Raw genomic sequence first — 12,580 nt, 5'->3', positions numbered from 1 at the left:
ACACAGAGGGTAGTGGGTGCCTGGAACTCGCTGCCGGAGGAGGTGATGGAAGCAGGGACGATAGTGACATTTAAGGGGCATCTTGACAAATACATGAATAGGATGGGAATAGAGGGATACGGACCCAGGAAGTGTAGAAGATTGTAGTTTAGTCGGGCAGCATGGTCGGCACGGGCTTGGAGAGCCGAAGGGCCTGTTCCTGTGCTGTACTTTTCTTTGTTCCTTGTAAGTCGGAGACCCAGTTGGCTCACAGTGTGACAAGCATCGGGGAGATTTGAAGAGAAATCCACAGAAATTGAATTGAGTGGCATCTGTCACTTCATTTCAGTTATGGTGGGTCTGACCACAGCTGGCCTGTTGGTTTACATGGACTGTTTACATTAAGATATGTTTTGTAACTTGTAGAGATATAGGGAGGGTGAAGGAGGAGTGTATAAAGGTCAATTTTTTCTGGCATGTTTTACCTTTTGTTAAAAGTTAATCGGCAGTCCTGTGACTCTGTTCATCCATGTCTCTTTATGAAACAAAATAAAAGTTACGATCTGTTGAGTCGGCGTTCTGCTCTGGGACCTGACTGCCGGCAGTAGCACCAACTGGGATTGTGACAAAAGCAAATAAGCTGATTATTCAAATTGTGGCAGTATTAGTAGCAGAAGAAGAGGTCTGAATGCTAGATGCCCCAAAGAAACGTAATATTGAATCGGGGTCAGGGACGCATCCAAATTAACATAAACATAATAACAGTAATGGCACCAAAGAATGACAAAGCCCTGAAGGTTTCCATTCAACAGCTTGAATGAAATAGGTGAGCTTATGCCAAATTGCCTGTGGGCATCCTGTGAAACAACAAAATCACATGATATTGACTTGAGACAAATACAATCGTCCCTCAATTATTCCTGTACCAGAATGAAAAAGTAACATGCTGTTTAATTTCCATGTGTAGATATTGAGTTCATTAAGGTACCTCTTACATTGTCACATGCACAAGCACACACATGATTATAATCGAACATTTCTGTGCCAGCTTTGGCTGCACCTACTTTCCACGTACACAAAGGATAACTAATAGATGGAAAATGTAAATATACTACCATAATTGCAAATTCTTCTTGGTGTGTCAACCATTTCCACTCGGATTAATATATTACAAATTCTTTCAGTAAAAATCAGGATTGTATTTTCTATTTTCCTATAAATAAGTAGATTAAATGTATTTAAGTGTTATGATTTCTTCAATGACAGTGTCCCAAAACTGCAAACGCAGCTAATCTTGGCAAATACCATCTCGGGCTTTAATATTCACTGCCCTCCAACACTAGGAGACTACATTGTGCTGTTATATTTAATATCATCAGAATTTTTAATTTTTAAAAAGTAGGCAAAGCTCTCATATTTTTCTTTAATCCTAGGGAAATTCTATTGATATTTATCTGACTACCACAATTGTAATGCATCTTACATTTTTACTGTGTTATAATGTGTTTTAAGGACTGATTAAGCTGGCTGTTGTGATATTTGGAAATGATTGTTTTATCTGCTCATGAATAGCCAGTTGCTCGTGCTATAATTTATCTTCTGTTAGAAGATACTGAAGGTATTGGGGGGTGAAAACAATATCATCATATTTAAATTGAAATTATTATCTTCGTCATTTTTGTAGGAACCGAGGTGAAAGGCGGATGAATGCTTTTGAATGTGTGCGAAGAGTATATCACTCTGATGGTATCAGAGGCTTCTACAGAGGAATGTCTGCTTCCTACGCTGGCATCTCTGAGACTGTGATCCATTTTGTAATTTATGAAAGCATAAAACAAAAACTGGTGCAATCAAAGACCTCTTCAAACATGGATCCTGAAGAAGATTCTGTAAAATATGCTTCTGACTTTATTGCCCTGATGCTAGCTGCTGCAACATCTAAAACATGTGCCACCAGTATAGCATATCCTCATGGTTAGTATTTTCTGTGTGTATTTTGCTGCTTTTTCCAGTCTCTTCTGGATCTTGTATACATGTTTTATTTTTAAATGCTTTTAAACCTAGGGTTATAAACTGTATTCCAATTGTCAGGCCCTCACTTCTCCATCCTTCCTGTCCTCCTTTCCCCATATTCCCGCATTACTTCTTGTATGGGGTCACCGTCCATGTGGAGTTTGCACATTCTCCCTGTGTGCGTGGGTTTCACCCCGACAACCCAAATATGTGCCGGATAGGTGGATTGGCGACACTAAATTGCCCCTTAATTGGAAAAAATGAATTGGGTACTTACATTTATTTTTTTTAAATATCAACCTACGTTAAACTATACCAGCCTGTGAACTGTGCACCAAATGAGGGATACCCACCTCGGGCTGCTCCCTTGATCAGAAGTGCTGAAATTAGATTATTAAAAGTCAGTGACCTAAATGTAGATTTACAGTTATTGCCTTATATTTGACATCAGTTTTATATCATCTACAAATTTTTGATGCTTTTCAACATTGCCTGAAACATCAGATTATTCGGAATGAATGCGATGTTCTGCAAACCATACCTACAGATATATAACCAAATAGACTTTCTAAATGCCTTTCTAAACTCAGGAAACAGACGAAACAGAGTGCACTGTGGATTTGAACATTTTTTGGGAGAATTTGGGTATTATATTTCTAACCCAGACTAAAACGAGATTCTTTACTAGCTGTGAAGGTCCCCAGGTGAAATGAAACTAAACAATGGCACTGGTGAGGCACAGGATTTTCTGACCATAAATTGACTTATTTAAAATTTATTTTACAGAGGTCATAAGAACGAGGCTACGAGAAGAAGGAACAAAGTACAGATCGTTTTTTCAGACATTCTCATTAGTTATATCTGAAGAAGGTTACAGATCCCTCTATCGTGGTCTTATCACTCATCTGGTCAGACAGATTCCTAACACTGCTATAATGATGGCCACCTATGAGCTCGTAGTTTATCTGCTTGATGGATAATGAAAATGGTGATTTAGTGTAAGAACATGGAAGACCAAAGGATTTGACTGGACCAGAAAACCCAGATTGATTTTAACACTGAGAAAGATGAGTCAATTGTGAAAATGTAATCTGCTGTTAAGTCTCAATGTCTGATTCCTGAAGAAAATTTTCTCTTATCGAGAGGCTGGCATCGTCACCATGGCAATGACTAAAAAGACCGAATTACTTCATTTGGCAGGGAACAGTTGAACAAATCTAAATTTTATGTTATCGCTGTTTTATGTTTCTTTATATACCATATTTCACTATTGCATCAGTATTATAATTTTTTCCCTTAAACTTTCAATGTTAATGTTTGACGAGACCTTTTTTAGTCATACAAACATAATTCTTTACAGCCCCTAAACTTAGCTAATTATTGCATCAGTATTATTTTTTTTCCCTAAAACTTTCAATATTGGTGGTCGATTGAATACCTTTTTTAATCATTCAGCATAATTCTTTACAGCCCCGTACTTAATTGATATTCTGTGCAAAGCAAATCTATCCTTATTACCATGCACGTTTTTGCCAATAATATTAAAATCCGTCCATAATTAATGGTAGCTAAGATCCTTGCCCATATTATCTACAGCAACCTTTATCGATCAGAAAAATGAAAACTTAAACGTTTTAAATTCTTTAATCGATATTGAAATTATGGCGCGAGGGTTTATTTTACAATTTTTTGCATAATGTTAGAAATGCAACACTTTCAATCTAACCTGGCACAAGAACTTCACGCAGAAAAATGGTGGTCTTGTAATTTTCTGAAAGGAACCACCAGATCACAGAGTAAATTGGTTATTTTAATATCCAACTATGCAGAAACCTAATTGAACTCTTTGTGTGCTCCTCTGGTGATTTTTTTTTTATAATTGGTTTACTTGGCGTCTAAAAGATGACTAATGAATGTAAAGCAAGATAATTTGAGATTGATTTGTTTAGTGTTCCCTCTAAAATATTGCATGGACTTATTGTGGAATATATGTGGGCTGTATTGTGGGATATATGTGGGCTGTATTCAGAATCGTTAGAGAAACAAATCTACTATAAAAATAATTGCATTGTAAGGCAATCAGCCTATAGATATCTGTGAAAAAGATGTTAATGTTACAAATGGAGCAGTTTGAAGAAAGAAATGTAATACCAGTGTGAATTTGATGCTGAAGTAGGTGACTTTGTCGAGATAATTTCCTCAAGCACTTTGTGGCCTTTCTGCCTTGTGGATTTTGTTTATTCTGATGGCTTCAGTTCATAAATAGTCAAATTTTAATCTTTCATAAGTCTATTTAGTCTAATGTAGTTTACTTTGAGCTGTGCATTTTGCAGTACAGTATCAAACACCTCTGGATCTATACTCTTGTATAATTTATATTTTTGGGGTTTTGTTAGTACAACACATGATTAAGCATTTGCAACCTACTGTTTTGCATTTCTTGAAACCTTAACAAGTTTTGTTTTAATTTTAAAATCTCCTTTTGCCTTGGAACTATTTGTCTGAACCTAATGTGAACCTTCAGCAAGCATGCCAAGAACTCTCCATATTTTGAAAGCGTTCAGTCTTGTTTATCTAAATCGTTTATTGATAAATAAGGTCTGTTGAGCTGAGGACAGAAACTGCATTAAACATTTTTAATCTTGAGGAACAGATAATCTGCACTGTGTCCAGATTAAAATTTGGTAACTGAAGGATATGTCGCACACAATCTATTTACAACTTAATGAAAACGTTTTTCAATACAGCTGATGGAGTCGTGGGTGCATTTGGCAAGTTGTACTGGAATGCTATAACTTAGTCAAAAAGTTGCAGCAAAGCAGTATCGAAGTGGTTTTACAATTTGGACATCTGCACATGTTCATGTTTGTAAGTCTAACGCTATTGTCAAAAATAACCTTACAAAATCTCAAACGCACAAGACTTGTGTTAGCTATAATGACTTTTTTTTACTTAATGGTTATTTCTCATTACTCGGTATGTTGTATCCTGGAAGAATTTGGTTTGCACTTGGGCTGGGGTTATGCAGCTTCTACTTTGCTGAGCCGTTATTTTTAATGTTGCAATAATACCATTAATTACGGGATCATTCAAACTGTAACAGAATTTGAAATCCTCATATGTGTAAGGCCAATATGCCAATTTAGTAAACATTGATACCTTGCAACAATATTGCTGTTCAATTCCAGTTCTAAAGTGTGCTTGATCCTTTGACGTAATGCATCCTTGGATGTAAATAATGTATGTACGTATTCTGTACAAGATCATTAATTCTTAAGCCCTTATGTGCTTTGGATTCTTTTGCATTGCAAAGGATTAAAACAGAATATTAGCAAACGCTACTGCAATTTCATTAGCATGCAGTTTATATGGTATTCCAGTATGCTTCTAAATACAGTATATTGTCTTGCCGCATAAGGATATTTAATCGGCTAGAAGAAAACCTATCCAAGTTCACACGGATATGCTTCTCATCCAATGTTGTTTCAAATTCACCAATATTTGTATATTCAGTTTAAGGAACACAGTTTATAGTAACACATGACTCAGATTTACTCACTCTAGTTTTAATCTACATTATTCTTCTCACATTTGTACAGAATCTTACACTTCTGTATTAATAGGTGTTGGCCTGAGTAAAACAATGTTACGTACAGCTTTTTTATTGACCAATAGCCAATTTTGGTTCAGTTCATTGAACAATTTTGGTACTTTTGTCCAAATAATTGACATAATCGAAGATAAAATTGAGTAAGACAATCCCAAATGAATTCTACTACAGTGAGGAATGAGGTATGATATTTTTCTCAATTCTGAGGAAAAGATCAGAATAAGCTAAAAGGTTTGCTGATAAATGAATGCAGTCCTTTGTCTAAAGATTTAATTGTCCTTTTGTGCAGACTGAAAGAAACAATGCTGTTTTGTGTATAGGTATTGGTAGAAACATAAATTGGAGGAGGATGACTGTTCATCAATTGATTAAAAGAGATTGGATAAAAATGTTTCTTAGTCCATATCACTCGGCCATTTCGCAGAACATTTTTTTGGGACAGAAGACAATTGGCAGATATGATCGCTATTCCACCTTTGCCCTCCAAATCATTTGGTTGAAGGAGGTGATGGATGCCAGCATGCCATTGTATGGCTTCCCAGATATTTTGCTCTACAGACTTTCCTAAGTGCCCATTCTTAGTATCTAAAGTATGGTCAGTGGGTTTGAGTGTATTGGTGGCTATAGCATCACAGTTGAGTCTAATCCTGGCCTTATTTGATTCCTACCTGTATATGGTCAATAGTGAGAATTCCAGCTAATTTTGTTACTTCTACTCCAGGACCGTTCTAGTGTTACCACCACCATCCCAGTTAAGTTGAACTAAGTTAACATGTGTGAATTCAAATCCGAGATCTTCCTGGTCTCTTCAGTGAGTAGCATGCCACGTAGTCTATTTATCCTTTAATCACCAAGCAGAAATGATCTTCAGGAAATTATATTCTTCCCATTCAAGTACTGAAGGTTGCTCCCTTATGTTCTCAGTAAATAGTGTTTTTTTTAAAAGAGGTATCGTACGTGGGAAACAATGTATTGCACTCCCTTGCTTGAGACCCCGCTGATCGAGTTCTTAAGTTCTGAATTTTTTTTTCATTCTTTTAAAATGTAATCACAGTTTTGCAGTGTTTTGGTTTATAAATACACTTTCAGCTGCCACTTCCAGCTTTCTTGTCAGGTAATTTCTAACAATCAAATGTTTTGGATATTGGATTAATATTTCCATTGTTTACCGGAAGCTCTTATTGTATAAGGCAAACAACTTATCGCATATGCAGCTTGTAAATCTTGATTCATAGCATGTTTGCTTAAAAACCTCTGACTATATAAATGATTGTAATGTGTGCAAGTCCACATACTTAAACTTTTACAATTGTTTGATTCCAGCTCATTTAGCTAACAGAATAGAATTAATCTGTTAATCACAAAATATATTACTGCTGGAACATAACCATTCACTTAGCGACTAACGTATTCAGAAATATTACGTCCACAAAAACATGAAATGAAATGAAAATCGCTTATTGTCACGAGTAGGCTTCAGTGAAGTTACTGTGAAAAGCCCCTAGTCGCCACATTCCGCCGCCTGTTCTGGGAGGCTGGTATGGGAATTGAACCATGCTGCTGGCCTGCCTTGGTCTGCTTTAAAAGCCAGCGAGCTCTATAAAATGTTATTGCACAGTCCATTTTTGAAGTGCCCTTTTCAGCAAATCAATGTTGACCAAAGCCAAGCATTGATTTTCTAAAGCAAATATTACCAAAATAATTATTTGAACACCAGAATGAAAACCTGGGAAGACGTAGGTGATGTTACAAAGCTCGGTAACTTTAGCAGCAGAAAACTGGATCGCCCAGTCAGATGACCATCATTTGAAATCCAGTCTTGCTAACCTCCTTGTAATGTTTTTTCTTTACCTGTTCTTAACCAGGCAACTAAGATTAAAACCTCCCTAGGTGGTAGTTAAATGTACCATTACATGAGGAGTGGATATGTATGTTTCTTGTCAGCTGTTCAGAGCAGAGCACTGAAAGCAATGGAAAAGTACCAAGCGATGATCATGCTTTTTGCCCCAACTGAACAGAGGTATAAGAGCTTTGGATCAAATGGAGGGAAGATAACTGTTTTTGACAAAAAACAAAAGAGGGAGCAGATGCTATACTGTCTGTGTCTTATGCAGATGCAAGTTGTATGTAAGTAAGTCACATATATTTTGAGTTGCCTATTTTTGTTTCATCTTTTGTAGCTTGGATTTTAGACAGTTTTCAGGAGAATATACATCAACAGCAAATGCAGCAAGCCACTTCATGAGGACTTTTCTTTCGCAAACATTCAAATTGTTTACAATTGCATATTTTTCAGGTCAACACTTTTCTGGATGGCTGCACAGTTCTTTAAAGAAAATTACTGCATTAAACAAATAATGGATATCTGATCACGATAGATTGTAAAACTTGACAGGGAATGTTAAAACATTTCATTGGGTATATTGCAAGACATGATTATATAACATTTAACTTCTGAGGAGCAAGAGCAATTTTAACTTAAAGCGACCTACTGAAATTTAGGTGACAGTTCTGTGATGTGGACCTTCATGGTTGTGTCCAATAGCTCAAAAGCATCTTTGTACTGAGTAATAAACCTACATACACTGAAATGTTAGTTGCACATGAGAAAACATCAGCAAAACGCTTGAGCCTATGATTAAATTGATTTGAACATGAATATTAGAATACCATTGACTTAATCAAATAATTTCTGTACACGACAACAAGAACATGGATTCCAACAGGGACAATTCTGACATTTAAAGAGAACTGAAAATCCTCCTCTCGGATTCATAGAATTAATGTGTATCTGCTATACTTAGCAAGTCTGATAAATCCTCATGGTTTTATTTTCCCACCCTCCATTTTTTACAATCAGAAGACTGCAAAATCTGAGCCTGTTTCCAACCAATGGATGGAATTTTCTCTTATTGATGGTTCTTTGCTGATTTATCTATGAATCCTAAGTTGCTAGGCTATTAATCAGCCTTTCTTCGCTCACCAAACAATTGGCAGTAGATTAAAGGTGAAGGTGCTTTTCTGAAACACAGCATTTTATAATAAATTAAGTTTGATCTTCCAAACTGCAAATATTTCATATCTCGCTATTTCTAGCCTTCTGTAATTATTTGTAATCTTCATCCCCTCCAGTTCTAAATTATTTTTAATTCTGAAGCAAGAAAGTTGTCTCCCAAGCTCCCCATGTGCAAGTATTGAAAGCCAGTCTGTCAACCGGTTGCTTAAGTTTGAAATGAAGGAAAAGAATGAGGACAATGTGACCTAATGGAAGAGTATTACTAATTTGGCACACTAATAAACTAACTTACAACAACTTTCTCTTTGCCTATATAGTTTTAGCCGTTACTATTTTGTGCATATTTGTGTATGTTGTGAAATGTTAATAAAGTTGAGAATAGATGCATCAACTACTGTGTTTAATTGGTGTGTATTTTTGTTTGTGTATGTGGGTAATCTTGGCATCCAAACTGAGCACTTCCCTAATTTTCCTGCATTCCAAGATTTCACATTAAATTAATGCCGAGATGAATTACATAGAAGATTCACAAAACCGTTTGATTTGCAAATTAGAGACGTTTAGATTCTACATCAATTATTAAATCAAGTGTGACCTTTGTTGTTGCTAGATTTCAAACTTGCAAATTAGTCAAACAGGATCAGAGGTGAGTTGACAAGATGGATACTGAAACTGGCTAGGTCATAGAAGGCAGAGAGCAGCAATGGAAGGGTGCTTTTCTGATTGGAGGGCTGTGACTAGTAGCGTTCTGCAGGGTTCAGTGCTGGGACCTTTGCTGTTCGTAGTATAAATGGTTTGGAGGAAAATGTAACTGGTCTGATTAAGTTTGGGGACGACACAAAGGTTGGTGGAATTGAGGAAAGCGATGAGGACTGTCAAGAGGATACAACAGGATTTAGATCGTTTGGAGAGTTGGGTGGAGAGATGGCAGATGGAGTTTAATCCGGACAAATGTGAGATAATGCATTTTGGAAGGTCTGATACAGGTAGGGAATATACAGTGAATGGTAGAACCCTAAAGAGTATTGAAAGTCAGAGAGGTCTAGGTGTACAGGTCCACAGGTCACTGAAAGGGGCAACACAGGTGAAGAAGGTAGTCAAGAAGGCATACGGCACGCTTGCCTTCATTGGCCGGGGTATAAGAATTGGCAAGTCATGTTGCAGCTGTATAGAACCTTAGTTAGGCCACATTTCGAGCATAGTGTTCAATTCTGGTCGCCACACTACCAGAAGAATGTGAAGGCTTTAGAGAGGGTGCAAAAGAGATTTACCAGGATGTTGACTGGTATAGAGAGCATTAACTATGAGGAGTGGTTGAATAAACTTGGTTTGTTCTCACTGGAATGAAAGAGGTTGAGGGCCTGATAGAGGTCTACAAAATTATGAGGGGAATAGACAGAGTGGATAGTCAAGAGACTTTTTCAAAGGCTAGAGGTGTCAATTACTAGGGGGCACAGGTTTAAGGTTCAAGGGGCAAGGTTTAGAGGAGATGTATGAGGCAAGTTTTGTTTTTTTTACACACACTAGGTTAGTGGGTGCTTGGAACTCGCTGTGGTGGAAGCAGTGACCATAGTGACGTTTAAGGGGCATCTTGACAAATGCATGACTAGGATGGGAATAGAGGGATACGGACCCCGGAAGTGGGAAAGATTTGGCAGGCAGCATGGGTGCATACTTGGAGGACTGAAGGGCCTGTTGTTGTGCTGTACTTTTCTTTTGTTCTTTGTTCAAACAAGTCATTTAAAAGAATGTTGGATGTCAATCATAGAATCCCTACAGTGCATAAAAGTCTGCATCGCCCCTCCAATAGAGCACCCTTCTTCAGCCCACTGCCCCACCCTATCCCCCTAATCCCACCTAACCTTTGGACACTAAGGGGCAATTTAGTATAGCCAATCCACCTAACCTACACATCTTTGGACTGCGGGAGGAAACGGAGCACCCAGAAGAAACCCACACAGACACGGGGAGAATATGCAAACTCGACACAATCAGCCACGGGTCGGAATTGAACCCAGGTCCTTGGAGCTGAGGCAGCATCGCTAACCACTGTTATAAGTATTAAAGGGATACAAGTATTTTGTGACTCAATTCTTTTCAGGATGCTTTAGTTTGTGCATTTTTAATACAACTTTAAAATTAGTATTTTCTTGTGTCATCTGATAGCACAGAACAGGATTAGGTTGCAGAAGACATTTAACACAGATTAATTTATCAACATTTATTTGTTTAAGGATTATCCTGTCAACCTTGGAGATCTCAAACTACCAAAACCTCATTTCCTGTCTCCTGCAAGTTGCCAACGGCATTATAAAGATACACCAGCTAGTTAGCCAGCATGCAGTTCATGGTCCAATGCTACATTTTGATTATGGACCCACCTAAAGCATCACTTGCTTCAAACGTTTATGAAAAATTGCTACAACAGAGAGGTTTCATGTTGTCCTTTAAGGAAATTGTGTTACATTGTAAGATATGAACTCTGAATTCTCCAATAATATAATTTGTAAATGCATATAAACTGCTGTTATATGACTGATTTTCCCAAGAGTGAAACTTTTTTTTTCTGTTGCACAATTTCAAAACTATTGTCATTGGAAGTTATTCAAACAAGTCAACGGATGTGAATATAAATGTTGTGATTTTAACATCAGGATTTTTCACTATATTGATTATGAAACCTGTTTGATAATATACAAGAAAAGTGTTTGCATATTAGATGTAAATTGAGAGATTTAAGGGGTAAGATAACACTTAAAACATTCTAAATTAAATGAAAATGCACCAATACTTTCTTTAATAGATTATTTTCAGAATAAGAATTTATGCACTACTCCATCTTTAAAGTTGATGTTATATATTTGCAATTTCCCAAGAGGGGCCCAGAGGTACAATGGTGGTGGGATTGTATTTTTTCAGATTAATTAGAACCAAAAATCCTCACTCTGACCCTAGCTCTGCCATCGTCCAGCAAGTTGCAAAGGGGCACAGACCAGCAAGATTCAACTGGTCCTTAATCGTCCACTAAACCCACTTAACATGCATCTGGGATGCCTGATTGTGGAGAACAAATTGGGCTAACCTCCCTTCTCCTGATCACTATCCAATATGTTGCTACATGGCGGGAGTGGTTTGTTAAGTAGGAACTTGCATTTTATATAAGATCTTCAGACATTACAGGTGACTAAAGCTCCTTGGGAATATTGGCCTTGTGCACTAAGGTCCCATAGATCTTCTACACAGCAAGGACACAGATAACCAGATTATCTTTTTTAGGTGTTGGATGAAAAATAATATTGGCCTCCACACCAGGCAGAACTGCTTGCTCTTTAAATAGTGCCAGGGACTTGTGTTCACATCAGAGAATAGATTTGACCTCAGTTTATCATCTCAGCCAAATGATGGCACCTTGGATGGTGTTGCACTCCCTCAGTACCCCTTGGAACTGTTCACCTTATGAAGGAGCTTGCTCACCTGATGAAGGAGCTGTGCTCTGAAAGCTAGTGATTCGAAACAAACCTGTTGGACTTTAACCTGGTGTTGTAAGACTTCTTACTGTGCCCTTAGACCTATCAGCCGGTCTCCACTGTCAAGTATGACTTGACCCCACAACCACCTAACTTCTGAAGTGAGTGCTACCACCTGAGCCAAGGCTGACACCAAACTTAATTGAGCTCAGTTGTTTGTGTTCCCTAATGTTGAGAGTCATATGGGGAGGCAGTGGTGTAGTGGTATTATTGCTGCGCTAGTAATCTGGGAACCCAGGCTCGAATCCCGCCACGGCAGATAGTGAAATTTAATAAAAATTTGGAATTAAATGTGTTATGGGCCAGGGTTCAAAGAACCCCAAAGTGTATCATGGAGTTCACCTGACCATAAGTTTTAATAGATTGTGGCATGCGGAGCACACGGCCCACTCTACAGGTGTGGTACAGCAGAAATGGAAATGTATTTTTTAAAGC

General features: G+C 37.6%; 1 protein-coding gene across 1 annotated transcript in view; it reads left to right on the top strand.

The window, feature by feature from the left end:
• slc25a36a (solute carrier family 25 member 36a) overlaps positions 1-9,009 on the top strand; it is an 80,952-nt gene extending 71,943 nt beyond the window's left edge. Inside the window, exons 6-7 of the mRNA XM_038817169.1 lie at positions 1,664-1,953; positions 2,779-9,009. Of these exons, the coding sequence (XP_038673097.1) occupies positions 1,664-1,953; positions 2,779-2,972 (484 nt within the window). The 3' untranslated portion in view covers positions 2,973-9,009. The remainder of the gene's footprint in view (positions 1-1,663; positions 1,954-2,778) is intronic.
• The last annotated feature ends 3,571 nt before the right edge of the window (positions 9,010-12,580 follow it).

This window comes from Scyliorhinus canicula, chromosome 13, assembly GCF_902713615.1.
Source record: "Scyliorhinus canicula chromosome 13, sScyCan1.1, whole genome shotgun sequence".
Taxonomy (NCBI): domain Eukaryota; kingdom Metazoa; phylum Chordata; class Chondrichthyes; order Carcharhiniformes; family Scyliorhinidae; genus Scyliorhinus; species Scyliorhinus canicula.
Note: the sequence above shows the minus strand (reverse complement) of the source record. Positions and strands in the feature narration are given on the sequence as shown.